Genomic DNA, 17,261 nt, shown 5'->3' with positions numbered 1-17,261 from the left:
CTGCTGATTCTCCCCAAAATATCTCGTTATCCAAAAAATGTCTAAGGGCATCTGCTATAACAGCCTGGCTCACTCACCCTTCTCTTTCTTTTGCTTGCTCAAAAGCCAAAGGCACGTCCCTGATAGCTGAATGCACCGTGGTGAGAAACGAACTGGACAATTTTCACTACAAGCAAAACCTCCATTTGGATTTCTGGACTCCAAGATGCCTTGAGTTTTCCCAACTTCCCATGGTCCTCAGGTGTGGAAATCTACTGGACTGTCACTTAAACAAGGAATTTCCCTGAAGCCATGTCTGTAGCAGCGAATATACTAGAAATGGACACTGGATGAAGTTCAGCCACATAATTGCTCTTATCAGTGTTAACGGTGGTCTGGACTGTTTGCTACAAATCTGTGAGATTTTACTTACAGGAGTACATCATCTTGCCACTATTTGACATAGATTGGCTGGGCAAACGAATGTTTTCTGGGGGGAAATAAACGTTACTGTGGACTTATTTTTATACTGATGGTGTCTTTTGTAGGTGATAGCTAACCAGACAGACACCCTCAATGGCGAGGACCCCGTGACAAGGGGGAAGAATGTGTGAGGCACAATGGAAAGAAGCCCTCAAGAAGGGAATATGGCTTTAGTGTTTTTATAGCAATGTTCCTTTAATGGAATATAACAATAGCACAATTCAAAAAATAGTCTGTGTTTTGCCCAGCCTTTTGCAAGTAATTTGGGATAAGAAGCTATCAGGAGTTTAAAAAAAAAAAAAACCAAACCAACAAAACAAACCCAACAAAAAACAGAAAAACTTGTTTGAGGCCATCAGAAAACAGAAAACAAGTATAAAAATGTCATACTTGCATGATACAAAACCTGTTTTCTATTCTTTTGAATAAGATTTGATTGCAGAAGAAAGTAAGATAATTTTGTTTTTAAAAAAATCCCAAACCATCAAACAGACAAAGGCAAATAACCTCTAAAACTATATGCCCAAAGAACGTATTTATTGACCTATACTGTATACCATAGGCCTTTGTTATTTAAAAAAAATAACAACTGTATTGGTTAAATTAGGCTGGATTTGCCTTCCAGCGGGTAAAAATAGCCCTTTTAAAAATAAGTATTTAAAGTATTTAAATATTTTCTAAAAAAACCATAAAAGTCAGTTTCTTTATGCCTTGTTTGTCGAACTAAATCGTTAACATGTTATGCTTTCAACCACTCAGATTTTTTTCAAAATTCTGGAATAAATGCCAATTTGACAGCAGAGTTCACCGTAAAGCGCAGAAGTGTGCATCACAGTCATCCCACGCCTACCCAGGCTTTATGAATAAAGGGGGCTTTACACAGTTTTATATAGTCCAGTCAATTTTTATGAAATAGTTTGTCTTGCTTCAAAACACCTCAAAAGTGAATTCCGCTAAAGGGCTTATTGTATTATGATTTGATTCGTCTGGATGTTTTCGTTAAGTGTTTAAACATCAGGTAAAGTCTCAAAACTGACTAAACTTTTATTAAGGGGGCAAAGCAAAGGAAAACAAATTCCTAACCAAGAAGATATTTTTTCTGCCTTAAAGGGGCACCAGCTATTGCTGAGAAGAGACAATCTGAGCCTGTCCAATTGTTCGCGTAGCCCAGCCTTCTCCCCAGTTCTGGTGGCAAGTAGTACATCAGGGAATCCAAAGCCACTCTGAGTAGCAGTTGCTTAGTTGTTTACCTAACGATGCTTTCAGTTTAACCTGAACTTGCTATGAAATCATTGTTACACAGCAGAACAACAAGAAGCCTCTATGCAGACACTTTGAATTGATACAAAAGATCACATTGAGAAAGCAACGTACTAGAGACACTTCTTATGCAAACTTTAAAAAAAAAATAGACAACTTTTCAGGAACAAAAGGATTCGAATTTAATAAGATGCCCTTGTTGAAAGGATTGTTAGAACTGCAATTGGTTTAACGTAAAAGGAACCAAAGTGATATGCCACAAAGAGAAATCAAAGCGTATTAAATCCTGCACATTTGGAGTGAAATCCACGCTCTGATGAAGTCCCTGGGGCAGAGCTTCCACTTCAGGATAGCATCAGTCACAAGTGCAATTTGACTCTTGATAGACACAAAGGTAAAGGAAACAAAAATTTGGCAAGATTGAACACTAGCAAGTCTGTGATTGAACTCTCCTCTGTTTTTTTAAGGTTCTGTTGATCTGAAAGCATGAGGGCAAATTCGTGCTCCTTCGATAGCATGCAGACGTGTTAAAAAGTGAATTCCTGGTCGCTGCTCGTACAGAGTCAGCGTCTGCAGTCACCTGCGTCGTGTGGGTTTAAGCCACTGGGAGTAAAGAGTTAGAACACCGTAAATTCTGTCTGCCCTTGAGCATAGACCTGCTTCAATATTATGTTTTAGATCTTGGTTATAAGCAGAACATTGTTCCTGACCTGAAGCTTTTATTGTCACATAGTTCTTACTGTAAATAATTAAGGAAGCTTAAAATTAATTTTCCTTGCAAAATTGAATTTGCAGTGGCTGGGTTGTTTCTAGACAGATTTTGGTATTAATTTAAGAGATACAGTTTTTATAGTCTTTCCAACTTCTCGTTATGACTCCTGCAGTTTTCTTAACCTAAAAAATTGCTGCAATGATGAACAAAGAATTATACAAGAAAAAAAAGCATACTTTTGTATCTTTATTTTGGAATTTCTTGTTCTATTATAAATATTGAAGTATCCCTATTTCAGAAGACATATTTTGTTAATTGATTGTACATATTTAAATATGTATTTTTGCACAGGTCTTTTTTTCTTATATCCAGTTTTGGTACAATTGAGATCATCTAGTATTTATTTATTAATTAATTAAAAAAAAAAAAGCAAATACCTTTTTATAATTTGAAGTGGTTCACTGCCAAGCCAATAGTTAACATGCCTACTTCGCAACTTAAGGGATGCCTCCGTTTTGTGAAAGCTGTGTCCCTTTTCATGTCTTGGGAGTGGATACATGCAAACTATTGCCCGGGTCCTGCGGTCGGGTTCTGCCGCGGGAACCCGAGCGCAGGACTGGAGCCGAAATGGTCGATACGGCATTGCTTATCAGTTGCCTGATTCCCAGAAGACTACATTTAGTTAAGTGACACACTGCTTCTCTTTTTTTAGTGTTTGTGTGCGTGTGTGTGCGTGCGCATTTGTGTGGGTCTCATGTGGTTTAAAACTAACGGAAAAACTGAAAGTGCCTGATATAACTAGTTTTAAGCTTGGACTGTTTAGACAGCTTCTCCTTAAAAGACTTGAATGTTCAGTTGAAATTTTGGAGCTTGCTTTTTCCACCTATATATAATATATGTGTGCGTATATATATGTATGTGTGCGTGTATATATATACACATACATATATAGGTATTTTTTCTGAAATTAATGAGATGGGTTGACAAAAGAAAGCGAATGATGCTGGTAACTTTTGTAAAATCTTTTAATTAGAATACCTTGTGTTGGAACAATCCCATTGATAACTCATATTTAATATAATGCCAAGGGTTTGAAATATGGTTTTAACCAGCAGTTTATTTAACTGTCTCATTTTGGGAAGGGAGGCAGGGAGGGGGGTGGTATTCATAGATGAAATAATTTAGAAATGTTCAAAACAGTTGATATTCCAGGAAAACAAAACAAAAAACAAGTAAGTACCTCTTAAAACCATTAAAAAAAAAAAAAAAGTGATTTCCAAATGACATTTCTAAGGCAGTTGTCTTCCTGTAAGAGTTCTCTTGCCAAGGAATCTCTCTCTCGTCTTTCACTCATTCTGTCCTGGAGGAGGGAATTGGGCTTAGAAAGATTCTTAAATGTTTCACTGTTCCGCAGAAAATAATCATTTTTACCTTTTGTGCAAGATATTTTACGTTTTAAAGATAATTTTAAAATGAGCACTACATAATGTCAATGTGAATGTAGGCCTTGAAAGCATCTTGCTCGGTGTTGAGCCTGGTTCTAAAAGCAATCTCCTGTGTAAAATGTGTGAATAGTTTGATAATTTGTATACATAATCAAGAGCATCTGATCAGCTGAACTCTGTGTTGGCTGCTGTATAGTACATGAACAAATGTCATGGGATAGAAAAATTACTTTGGATATTTAAAAGAAAAATAAATATATAGTCTATTTGTTTTGTAACAAGTTTCTGTAAATAAAATAATTTATACTATTTATAAGAAAAAGTTGTGCTTTGCTTCCTGAAAAAGATTAGTTTGTTGAACAAACATGTTACTAAACAAGGCAATAAAATTAGGACTTTTCAATAAATGAGGTTGGTTGCATGGAATACATTATATGTTTCTGCTTCATTATAAAATCATTCACCATTAAAGGAAAACATTATCTGTATCGGTGCCTATGTGAACTAATTTCGGAGACTTGGATGTAGTCAAATTCTGTCACTGTATGTCAGCATCGCGAGAGCGGTTACAGAGCCAGCCTAGTAGGATTGGATCTTTACATCCTACAGGGTTTCTGGTACCTGTTTTTGAGAGGTGCCTGTATCAACTCCTCAGTGTTTTTCCCATGCAAAGGACGTTTTGTTACTTAAAGTTCATGCTTTATATTGTTTTCTAAATAGAATAATGAGCAGCAGCATTTACAACCCCAATGCGGTATGTTGAATGGTCATATTTCCTTTTTTTTTTTTTTCTTTTACTTCCAAAAAAGTATCTTCTTTATTTTCACAGTTTAAAGATCCAGTGTGTCAATTCAATGGGTTAAATACTCCTGCAGTGTTTTTCTCTGCATGTGACTCAGGACTAGCATGTGCTGAGGAGCGGTTTGTAAAACCCCCTGTTAGTGCAGTGGGAATTCATAGTTACCTCCGTGGCAGTGCTTCCTTCATTTTCTCTCTCTCCCTACTCCTCTTCTTCTGTTGTTTTTTGGGCTTGGGTTTTTTTTTTTTCCCCTCTTATGACAGAACAAAGTTTTCCTTAATATTTGGAATAAATGCTACAAGATATAAATGGGGTTCAGGCGACAAGCAGGTTTTGCTTTGTCTTTTTATAATGAGTAGTACTTATAGTTCTACATTTACCTTTTGTGTTGATTGAAGATTTTAATTTCTTTTTTGTCTCGCCTTCCTGCAAATACCTTTCTTTTCCAGTATGAATTTCTAATGTCTGCACCATCGTGTATAAGCTGTTGGCACTGAAGTTGGTTGTGCTGGGCTGTGCAAGTGACGGCAGCACGGGGCGTGCAGGAGACAGGAGCTCGCAGAGCGGAGCCGAGCTCTCCGCTTGTCATCGCGTTCAGGCAAGTTTGTGACTCGGCTGTCTGCGTCTGCTTCGGAATCGAAGGATTAATTCTGCATTTAACTGCATTTCAAAGAGAGTCCTGTATCCTCTAAAACTGGTAAGCTGAAGAAAAAGGAAAAAAGGTGTGTTTATCCCGTGTAACCCGGAGCTGTGCAGGTTTGGAGTGTCCTCCCTGTCCCTTTGCTGTGCTGGGCACCACTGCCAGCACCCTGCGGCGCAGTGCCGGGGAGCCCTGACCTTGAGCAGAGCGCAGAGCTGCTCGGGGAATTATCGCTTCTCCCAGTGACTGATCAGTTCAGTAAAGGGGTTTGTCATGAAAATGCCTTCTGAACAGGGGCTGGAGTAGAGCCCTGTAAACAGACTTCCCCGAAGTGGGTAGAAAGCAGTTTCTATTCTGTCACTGATTGTCTCATAGGAAAATATTCCGGTTTCTATCCAGGAAGAGTTGCTTGGTGATGTAGCAGTTTGAGCCTGATAGTGCGTGCAATGCAAATCCAAATGTCAGCGGCTCCCTGTGTGCATGGTTTTGTGCACATGTGCTTATCATGGATGCCCTTTGCATTTAAAATGGAAGTTGGTGATGTATCCTTCGGACCCAAACGTGTCAGCCTTCTCCTGGTGGAGACGTGTTGGGCTCAAAGGCTACAACCTGCGTTTGCTAGAAAATCTCCTAAATCCTGGCCCTGCACCCGCAGCATGTGCAGCGCTGGAGGCAGGGGTGCGAAGCTGGCCCCGTGCCCTCGCTGCGTACAGCCCAGTCGACAGCGAACAGCCCTGGCCCCCGTTGCCTTTGTAGGCTGAAGGGCTCCGTGGCCGCTGTGACTTATGCCAACTACTGAAACAACCGATATAAGGGCTTGCAACTGGCTGTATTTAAATGCAAATTCCTGTTGGTTCATTATTATCACGTTCTGCTGCAACAAATAATCAAACACACGTGGCTTGTAGGATCCACCATGGGACTCTTAATTTGACTGAATGCTTTTCTCAGTGCTTTGGCTCAGAACTGTGTTAGCTGCTGGATTTGTTCCTAACAAGCAGCATGGGATCTTTGTCGCGGAAAAGCGGCATATGCTTGTTATGTTTTTTCTGGCCCACCAACCTTCAGGGGAATCTCGAGAAACCTTTTCTGAAGTTGTTCAAACTAACCTGGATTCAAACTTTATTGCAAAGGACAAAAACTGGCCTGAGAAATGCAGTCAAAAAGCTTTGTCCAAGCACATGAGAAATGGCTGGAGTTGACATCTGTAGCCAAATTGTTAGGAAAGCTTTCTTCAGCATCAGCAGGGACAGTGCGTTGCTGCTCAGTTTAGGTGCTCTCTGACAGTGCTGGAAGTTTTCTTTGTCCTCCATTTTGCAGTTGAGCTCCTTTCACCTGCATCCCTTCCTGTCCACAACAGGTGACTTTTTCCAAAAGCGAGTGCCGTGTCTCTTGTCTGCAAGGCTAGACCTTAAACTCTAGAGCCCAATGTTCAGTGAGAGAAGAAATGGAGCTGTTGGCAGGTCAGCAGAGACAGGCGAGCCAAAGAATGTTTGCACAGACTAGATTTCAACCACTTTGTAGCAGAGCTTTACTAACAAACCCTACAACACCCCATCTCCTGTCCTTCCCTCCTGCGTTCCCACAGCTTAATGGCAGTGAACGTATTGCAGAGCAAGGTGGAAAGTGTTTCTGTGGTGTGGCTGCACCTTGAAATCTGCGTCTGATTCTGGCTATCATCTTGTTGCTCGTATGAAGTCAGCCTTCCGAAGCGAAATTGGAGAATGGCATTAGTTGAAGGAACTGCACAAGCTTAAATTACGAGAGAGAATGTACAACTTTGGCATGTGGACTATAAATCTGTGGAAGAGTGTCAAGACTGAGGCATGAATGGCTGTGTCTGGAGCACCACTCACAATATCAGAGTTAAATGGGAATCATGAGATGAAATAAACCAAAGGTAAAACTAACAGGACCAAAGGTCAGTGAAAGGTAACTTGAAGTTACTTCAGGGTTTAAAAGAAGCAGAAATCCTACTGCTTCTGATTTGACATGGAAATTGGAAGTAGGCAGTCAAAAATGATAGAACAGAAAAAAATTATGTCCTTGATCAGCACAAGGCTTGACCACCCTGGACCCCTCTTTGGAAAAAGACTACATACCAGATGATTGCTTTTTTCAGGAGAGCAATGTAAATGCTGCTCTGACTATGCTCTCTGCATCCAGCTATGGACCTCAGGAGGCATTGCTTTTCCCTACAACTGTCCAGAATTTTATCCCACTATTTGGCACAGCTGAGAGGCTGAACTGCTGCTGAAAGCCTTAAACCTGTTCAGGTAAAATTGCCATGACTTTCTTGCCAGGCCTTGGCCCAAAAAGCTTTGTCAAGAAGTTCTGCAGGTTCCTCCTTCACAGGACATAGGCTGAGGTCAGAAAATGAACAAGGCAAGTTGGGATCTTTAAAGGAGGTCTTCAAAAATTGTCTCTTGTACAATTAGCATTTTTCTAGATAATGCTGACATCTTGACAAAGGTTCTCAATAAAATTAATTTCTTGGAGGCACACCGAAAATGAATTCTCACTTTGCTCTGGTAGGTTATGTGTACTTGTGTTTTGAACATTCTGATTTTTCATCTACCTCAGCAGAGAACATCAGATCCTGAAATGCTTGGCTCCCACAAGGTGATAGTGATGGTTAGTACAAAATAAAAAGTGAAAGCTCTGCAAATATTTTACAGCACACTAAGAATCTTTAGTAATACTTTTATTTTCCTCACAAAGTAGACATTTCTCTTTTTTTCTTTCTGTTGCTTTTACCTACACTAAAAGAGCAGCAAGATTTCTCTTGAGTGAATGAAGCCTATGTTAGCCTAGTAAGTTTCTATTCCCTTCAACTCACAGCTAAAAGTATATGTTGTAATACATAAGCTGAATGGAAGTCCTGAGATTTATTTTGCAAAGCATTAATATAGTTAGTTAATAAAGGCCAGTTCAAGTACAAGATATTGGAAAGGAAAATCCATCCCTGCACCAGAAATGAAATCCCTCAATTCAATGAAGCCTACAGCCCATACCCTCTGTAGTATTGTATGGTTTACTGACAAGCTTAACATTTGCATGTCTGGAAGGTGGAAAAGTTGTTACCAAAAGGCAGCCAGAACTCCTAGCTAGCTGTACTTTATCTGATATGGAACAGATCTAGAAAAACAGAGAGCACTGCAATAATCTGAGAAGTCTGAATATTGGCCTAAATTAATTAAAACTCTGTAAGAAGTGATATGTGTGTTCATACACAAAATACAGAATCAAATAGCTGACCACATGGTAAACAAACTAGGGTTCTCCTTTATTACTCTCACTATTCTAAAGAAAGTGAAGATCAGAATTTTCTTCTAATCAATATTGTCTGAAATTTAAATCTTTAAACTCCAGCTAAATAGCTGCTACTTGGAAATAAAACAAAACAAAAATACCTTCTACTAGCTTCTAGTAAGTAGAGAAAGAAAACCAAAAATCACTAGATCGTATTTTGGATTTCAGAACAGTGCAACAGAGAATATTAATGGACCCTATTAATGCAGCTGAGGAGTCTAACCTTGGGCAGGTGACAGTGATTCAAAGACGGGCGATCCTCTATGATCTTGCAGTAAGAGGAGCGGGCATGTAAAATTCCATGCTGTCCTAGCTGTTGCACAGTAGCTTCCAAACATCAGGATCATTCTGTGGGTGTATCTACCTGTTGGTGTTACTTCAAGGATAAAAGCCGCAATGAATACAGACAGTAAATGGATTCTGCTGCTAAGTGCAATGGCATCAAACAGCTAACAGAACTAAGTCACAGACTTTCTTTGGGAGGAAAAAAGAAACCACAAGCCAAGCCAAGCCAGCAGGCTAAACAGCTGCCACTGTAGGCTCTGTTACGGCCAGAAACCACGTGTCATCAGGATGGCAGCAGCCTGCTTGAAACATTTATTCCTCAGCAGCTGTGAAGAAAGAAATCATAACCCCTTATGGTATTTGATCAGTTGTGTCAGACTACAACAGCATCTTCCACTGATCCTATCATAATTTTGACATCTGCAAATCTAACAGAGGAAGTAATTACAACTGTTAATGCTTTGCTTATGTGCTGACTTTCTTTTCAACAGCTAGCAAAAATGACATTTTAAGGGAGAGGCTACTTCAGTTAAAGATGTACCCAAAGTTATAGTCCTTACAGTTTTCGTGGTTGTATTGTTGCTTCACCGCAGTCATTTTCATCCCTATTCCTTCTCCCTTAAGCTGTAATCCTCTCGTAACAAGAGTTCGTCCTGTCTGGACAGTGCACCACCTCAGCTAAAATTTTTGGCTGCTTTACTATTATGCAACTGATTCTTTCCACTTTTGATTCAAATACAGAAGTCTTAAAAGAGCAAGTGTAGAGTCACCATTAGTTCTCTCTGTTCACGGATCTTGACCCTGCTTTGCTATTAAATATTGAATGCTGTATACACAGTCAAGTAAAGGAACAAAGTATATTACAAGTGATGACCAACTGTATCATACATTTAATAAATGAACTGGGATCCATACACCAAAACAGAACATTGTTTACATAATGAAGTGGAAAGTAAAAGCACTACCTCTCTCACTAGTAATTTTTTTACCTACAGTATACCAAGTTATACAATATATTTATAGGTTACTTCCAAAATGTTTTGAACATCTAAATTTTGCATTCCCTTGCATTAAAAAATTACATATTAATTACTCTGGAAAGTTTCTGAACCCTGTTTAGCAGCAAATCTCCTTTCTTGATGGTTTCTTGGTACTGCCAATTCTTGCTATCAGGCCTAGGAATTGTGAGAAAAAAAAAAAGTTTAGAAGTGAGAACATGTTTTATACCAAGCCACTTACATTTATGTAATAAGTGTCATCAAAATGTATAGAATTCAACTGAGCTGTCAAAGATGATTTCTAGGAATTGTTGGCATACCTGTTAGTTTCTACAATCTCATTTACTTTGTCTATTTTGCAGTGTAATCGCCCAGCTGCAATAAATCTTGAAAGCTCCCTAAGTAAAGAAAAAAACACAAGTTGGTTAAATCATGTTTCACCAAGGACTTGTAGACCTAACAGCACTGAACCTGCTATTACAAAACAACAGTATCACCACACTATGTTTCTGAAGCAACAGCCTATATATTTTCCTAAGGTATCCAAGCTTTAATAAGATGAGGATGCATAAGATATTACACACAAGAATAATTATTCTAGTGATCTGAATGCAAAATGTCTTAGTACTTTCTTCTCAGGCCAAAGTGTCATACTTGAATTAATGAAATTTATCACTTAGCTTAGCATCAACTACTCTTCAAATTCAAAGGTAACAGTCATGTAGTGTGCATATTCAGAATTTATCCTGAGGTAAATATCTCGATGTCAGTCGATTCATTAGAAAAGTCTCTTAATAGTTCCCTACTCTCTAGTACCTCTAAATAGGCTGCTTTATTATTATTATTTTGCTTAAACCACTGTTGATCTATAGCACATGACTGATGGTAGAAAAAAATATTCCTGCGATCAACAGTAAGACAAGTTACAACTAGTAATAAATTACTGGGAAGCATAAGAACTAGTATGACTTTAAAACATTTACCTTTGAATTGAATGGTATTTGGTTTCTCTTGAAACACCTATTAATTAATGTCTGAATATTTCATGCATATTTTCTGTATTCTGCATATTTCTGTAACGCTTTTCTATGTTAGGAAATCTGAAACTTCTCTATGAAAGAAGAATGACTTGTGTGAAGGCATTTGAAACACAGTGTTTTATGTACATGTTTCACATACATAGAGTCGAAGTCAATTTCTCACCTCACATTAGTTAGTTTTCATCATTATCTAAATCTGTTGGTTTTACACTAGAAAAGAATTGCAAACTGAGACTGCAGGGTATGTTTGATTTAAGTGAAAAATATCAGATCCTGTCCACATACCAGAATGCAAGTAAAACTACATAAGGAGACTTGTAGGGCACATAAAATGTGCAGATCCCTGAAGTTGTAGCTGTTAAGTTTTCGCATAGTTGTGAACTAAGGCATCCTCTAACATCTTAAGTTTCATAGCAGATGGAGGTCAATAGATGTAGCAGTATAAAGAACAAAGTTATTAATAAAAGACTAGTTTCTCATACAGCATTTAGAGTGAATGAAATTCTGGAAAAGTTGTCATGACAGATTGTAATCAAATTCTTTTCTTTGCTGAAACATAAGATTTGCTTACATTTAGCCAAGCTCTTCCATAGCAACATAACTTTGCATTTTTAGAATCAAAGTAGAATAAAGATTTTTATTCATAATGGGATCATTATAAATAATTAAAAGATGTAAAGTGAGATCTTTATGAACTTAAAAAGCCAAATAACTTACTGATCAATGAATTCTACACTGACTCCAAATGCTTCTGCCATGTATCCTAACGTCAATGACCGGTAAGACTCTAGGAGCTGGCTGTATGCGTGAATTCTCATTTCCCGTACATAGTATCGATAGTGAGGTGCAAACAGCCAATCTTTTTTCATCTCTTGCTCTACAATAGCTGAAAAGGAAAAAAAAAAGAAAAGAAAAGAAGAAAGAAAATGTGTCAGTAATCTCTAAGAAATGTGAAATATCAGTTATGCAAATAAAACACATAACACCAGTTAATAAGTAATCAGTGTGAATGTAACTATACTGTATTCTTGCATATTTCAGAATATGAAAGGTATTCTACACTATAGAGAAGTACATTTGTGTAATCCGTATCAGTTCTAGAAGCAGAAGCAGTAATAACACACAAACAATATTGTGGCAAAGCGAATGAGGCTCTGTTTGTCAGCAGAGAATCCTTCTTTCAGGATGTGAGCTCGTCTCCCCTCTGCTGCGTGAGGACCACCGCACAGAAGGCAAGTGCCAGAATCTGCTTGTCACACAGGAGCAGCGTGGTGCTGGGAAACAAGCAGTACTTGGTACCTAACTATTTGAAGAAACGTTGTTACCCAAAGCTGGGTATGGAAGCAAGATTAACTTTCTGGTACTAGCTCTTAAATTAATTACAAGGATTTCCAGGCACTGAAGTGACTTTTTCTCCTGACAGTTTTAGTTCTCAGCTAGTGATAAGGCTATCAATAGAAAAATGTTGCCCTTAGCTTTTAATCTCATCAGGCCTAGTCCTCCACAAAATGAAGGGTTCTTTTTTTTTTCTTTTTCTAAGTATCTTATTTTCTTGTATTCTAAATCTCACAGAAGGAAAACAAGCAGTCTGAGAACTGGCAAGAATGAGGTTTTTTAAAAGCTTTTCTTCAGTGTCACGCTTTTACATAGAAACCAGAGCAGAAAGCCAATGGTAATAACAATGAGAACATTCTGTGTAATTTCTTTCACAGGTTGAGATTTCAGGGCCTTTAGACTACAAGTCCTATAACTTTCAGAGATGAAATCTCTCCCATCTGACCCGGCTCTTCAGCTAAGACAGTGCTCCATAGCCACTTTCAAAATGCTTTTCCACTTAATCAGAAGGGACATTTCAAAAAGCTCACTGTATGCAAAGGTTGGTTGGTTTGAAAAAAATCAAAGAGCAGCAAATTTTAGGTCACTCTTTAAAAAAACAAAACTTTTTTTTTTCCTGCATAAAATAGCTCTAGTTCTAGACTGTAGCTACTCCACAAAAGTTGTGGGTGATCTGAAACAAATAACTGAAGCACCTGAAATAGTGTTGTAGGAAAAAACAGAGCCTTACCTAATGACTGGAAAAAGGCTGCATAACGGCATTCATAAAGAGAAAAGAGATACTGTCGTACAGCTGGCAAACTGTGTAACACTTCCAGAATCTCTGCTCCTTTAATAACCTGAAAACAAAGAAACATGTTTAAATACCATCACTCTCAGCCTGGAGATAAACAGGTTAAAGAAGGACCGTGTCTGTTTGAACCAGTGTTTACATCTGCTTTCCTTACCTTTTCCCTAAGGTCAGGCCTGTCTAATGCAATCATGCTGACATAGACGGTGTATGTTACAAATGTTTTGTAATCCATAAGTTCATAGGATGTAAATGTTGAAACTGTATCAAGGAAGAGCTCTGCTGCTTGTTTGAAATCTCGAATAGCTACACAGTAAAGGCCCTGGTACACTTTGAGACGGTTTCTCCTGTCCCAGTCTCCTCCTTCTTCTATTAGACTTAAAATAGAACAAAAAGAAATATTTACTTATGTAAATGTATTAAGTTATATGAAACAAGTACAGTAAATCAACTGATACCATGTGATTACAGAAAGAATAACTTGTTTTATGTTACAGCTTGTTGAAACAGTCCAGGCTTTGTACACCTGACAGGGGTAGGAAAGTGGCTTCTTTGGGACAGGAGAGGCCAGACACTTTTGTGCAGTGCAAGTTTCAACTGAAAGGAAAAGTTTATAGCCTCTAAAGTTGTGACAACAGTCTTTTGAGATGTGCAGGTAAATAGTACTGTCAACCTCAGCTGTGGCAACATATTTCCGCTGCCTATGCTGCTAAAATCAGAGTTGTCCAACTAGCAGCATAGAAAAAATCTAAAAGGTGCCACTTTTCAAGAATCACATTAACACAAAACTGATGTGGCTACAAGCAGGAGCACAGGCTGAGACAAAATCTGCTAAGAAGGCAACACAAAAGATCATTGCTCAAGGAACGTGATAACTGGGAAGACCCCTTGCCTTGGTGTCTCACAGCACCAGCAAAGAGATTGGAAACCGCAGCTTGCGACAGGAACCACTGAAGTTCGAAATGTTGGGAGCACGGAGACACTGAAGCTAGCAGAGGAAAGACGGGAAGGACAACTGCACCAAAGCACACTGTGCTGACACTGGGCTCTTGCTTCTAGAGGACACGCTGCTACTTCATAGAGCCAGCTAGGTGGTACTGGCAGCAGCTTGATTCAGCTGGCAATCCTGCACTGCACTTTATCGTACAATCTAACCGCACCCAAAGTTATTTGTCTTCTAACAGTGACAGAAAAGTGGGGGGGGTGGGAGGGTGGGTTACAAATTAAAATCAAGTCAGCTGCTAGAAAATAGCTGACACAAAATATAAATCTTTCTTTTCTCTTCCCCCTCATAAAAAAAATAATCCAGGAATAGGAAGCTCTCTAGTATGAGGTAACACCCACCCATCACTATGATTCTGTCTCACAACCAGTCTTAGTCATTTCTTGATAGCAAGGTATTTATCTTCCATTTCTTTTGTTACAGTTTGTCTCAAAAGTGCTTTAGTACACTCAAACAACCCAAGCAGTACCTTTTTGCCTTTTCAATGTTCCGTGTGATGAGGTCGTTATCCATGTAAAACAAGCCAATCCTCAGAAGATAGAACACGATATCCAGTCGATGTCCCAGTGCCACAGTTTTGTCATAAGTCTTGCGGAAGGCAGTCAAAGCTCCCTCCTAACAAGATAGTATTTTCTACTGTAAGAACGTTAAAAGTACCTAGAATATTTACAAAACATCTGTTGTAAGTACATGCCTTGCCTTCTGCTCATAGCCGTGACATTCTTAGTTTCCCACAGAACTCTAACATTATGCATTCTGAATAATCTTAAAGAATCAAAGTTTAAATCAAGTTAAAAGAGCTGTTCCCCATATATCTTTTAAATCTAAGGACTATGAAAATCTACTCTGTAACTTGAAATTAAGTTGCACTATGTAAATAGCTTAGAAAAGTCTAAAGACACAAGGGAAGTGAAAAATAACATCTGCAAATGGAAAATAACTTTTCCCCTTTTCAAGGAAAAAAATGTTTTCTTTCAAGGGCTACTTGGTTTTTTTCTAGGTAATTTAAATATTTCAGTAACACCCTTCCCTATCTCCCATACATGTCTGAGTTGTGCCATAGAGAAAATGCCCTGTAAGTCACCCAGTGCTCACTGGAACCTGCCTAGCTAAGAGGATTACGATGCAGTGTTTTTAACATGAGTCCATACAGCCTCTGCCATGAACCAACCTTGTCCCCGATCCTGCACAGGTACTCAGCTTTGGCCATCATTGCATCTCGGATTTCACTCTCCCCCAAGATCTTTTCTGCATCTTCTAATTCATTGTCAAGACGTTTCAATTCTTCCTCGTTAGCTTTCTTCATTTTGTTCAACAGATCCGTGTCTATCTGCCACTCCAGAGACTTGCAGAGCGCTTCATAATACGGGGCCATATCTGAACAAAAAGCAGGAAGGCTTCTGCTGTTAACTGCTGCAACAAGTGCGTGCGTGTTTCTAGAGCAGAGCACTGAAGGACAACACAACTGATTGCCAGTGCTGGCTACATCCTTTCTATGATCAGGTACCTATTAAATCCAGACATGATAGAGCCAGCGTTTCAGCAGGCCTTGCCTGTCACACTTCTTTTTGCCGACTCTTTTCTACCACTGCTCTCTTTACACCTCTCCCACTTGCGCTTTCCTTACTACTTATCCGACCCCGAGCACAGTGGACCCTAGTGCTCCGCTCCGGCCTTTTAACACACCCGTATGATGCTAACAGCGGCCAGAGCTGGGGACAAGGCACCACGCTGGTATGTCCAAACCCCCGCTCCCCCTCCCCGTTGCTCCCGGACTGTTCGTTCCCCAGGGACAGACTGAAGCCCTCCAGCTGGGAGACGTGTAAACGCCCCCCACCCCCCCCGCCAACGGCCCCTGGGATACATGAACAGAGACAGTCAGGCCGGCTCCGGACAGACAGACAGACAGAGCCGCCCCACCTCCACGGGAGGAGGGAGAGTCTCCCCCGCACCCCGCAGACGGACAGACCCCCCTCTCCCCGCACCAGGCCGCACTCACTGTGGAGCCGCACGGCCGCCATCAGCTCGTCGCGAGCGGCGGGGTCCGGCGCGCGGGGCCGGAGGCTGAGGAGGAAGCGGAGCTGGGCGATGCGGAGGTCGGGGTTCTTGGGCAGCCCCTCCTCCTCCAGGTTCTCCAGCGGCATGGCGGCGGGACGGGACGGGACGGGACGGGGCAACTCGGCTCCGGGCGGCGGCGGCGGGCGGGCGGCGGCGCGGCCCAGTGACTCAGCCGCGACGGGCGGAAACGGCAGCGCACTTCCGCCTCACAGCGACCCCTACCGGGCCGGAGGTCTGGCGGTGCTGGGGGGCGGGCGCGCATGCGCAGGGCCGTGCCTGCGAGTCTGTGCGGGGGGGGGAGAGGAGGTGTGCGCTGTGAGGGGGGCGCGCATGCGCAGTAGCGGCCCGCAGGGACTAGGCTTGCGCGATGCGGGGGGGTGTGCCGGCCGTGGGTTTAGGCGGGTGGGCAGCGGGTGGGCTCTGGGAGGGCTGAGTGGGTGCGGGTCTGTGGGCACTGCAGGCGCCCAGTGTGGGCTATAGGGGCTGGGCACACACGGCGCAGGCTGTAGGGGAGGGAGCTGCACAGCGCGCTGCCCGCCCCCCCCCCCCCCGGCCGCAGTTCTCCCTGCCCGGGGGTTCCTCACAGGCCCCCGGGGGTTCCTCACAGGCCCCCGGGGGTTCCTCACAGGCCCCCGGGGGTTCCTCACAGGCCCCCGGGGGTTCCTCACAGGCCCCCGGGGGTTCCTCACAGGCCCCCGGGGGTTCCTCACAGGCCCCCGGGGGTTCCACCGTGTGCTCGGGGCCCACTCGTCCTCCGGTTCCTCTCAGCTCCGGTGTGTGCTGCTCCCTCCGCTGGGTCAGAGTGACTTTTTGGGTGTTCGAGGCTTTGAACACAAGGCGGGGGGAGAGGCCTAAAAGGGATTTCAGCTTCTGCTGGGGGGGGGGGGAGAAGTAGGTTTGTAGCCTTCGTAGTTGCAGAAAAAAAGGTGGAATATGTTACCCGAAAGCACGCCTGTGGCTCAGAAAGCAAATAAAAAGGGCTTTAAATCCCCGTGTTTCGATTATATCTCATACGGGTTGGGTGGGGGAGCATCACCCCGACACCTGGCCCACGTTCCCACGTACTTATCATTTAGCTTTTCTCAACGTTTCTCCATCTCTTTATTAAATAACTTTGGTTCC

At 41.4% G+C, this 17,261-nt stretch overlaps 2 protein-coding genes across 4 annotated transcripts in view; one reads left to right on the top strand and one right to left on the bottom strand.

Annotated features, from left to right (window-relative positions):
• Window positions 1–2,845, top strand: part of ATXN7 (ataxin 7) — an 89,055-nt gene extending 86,210 nt beyond the window's left edge. For all 3 annotated transcript variants that reach the window (XM_075052985.1, XM_075052986.1, XM_075052988.1), the window contains one exon: window positions 106–2,845. In XM_075052985.1, coding sequence (XP_074909086.1) covers window positions 106–123 — 18 coding nt within the window. In that variant the 3' untranslated portion in view covers window positions 124–2,845. The remainder of the gene's footprint in view (window positions 1–105) is intronic.
• A 6,940-nt stretch (window positions 2,846–9,785) lies between these two features.
• Window positions 9,786–16,331, bottom strand: PSMD6 (proteasome 26S subunit, non-ATPase 6). The gene is made up of 8 exons (XM_075052989.1): window positions 16,081–16,331; window positions 15,253–15,458; window positions 14,551–14,696; window positions 13,236–13,455; window positions 13,019–13,127; window positions 11,671–11,839; window positions 10,234–10,311; window positions 9,786–10,090 (listed from the first exon to the last, which is right to left on the bottom strand). Exons 1-8 carry the CDS (start codon window positions 16,223–16,225, stop codon window positions 9,994–9,996), a joined length of 1,170 nt encoding a protein of 389 aa, XP_074909090.1. The 5' UTR covers window positions 16,226–16,331; the 3' UTR covers window positions 9,786–9,993.
• Between the last annotated feature and the right edge of the window lie 930 nt (window positions 16,332–17,261).

This window comes from Buteo buteo, chromosome 21 (assembly GCF_964188355.1).
Source record: "Buteo buteo chromosome 21, bButBut1.hap1.1, whole genome shotgun sequence".
In the NCBI taxonomy this organism is placed as follows: Eukaryota; Metazoa; Chordata; class Aves; order Accipitriformes; family Accipitridae; genus Buteo; species Buteo buteo.
This window is presented reverse-complemented; position numbering and strand designations above follow the sequence as displayed.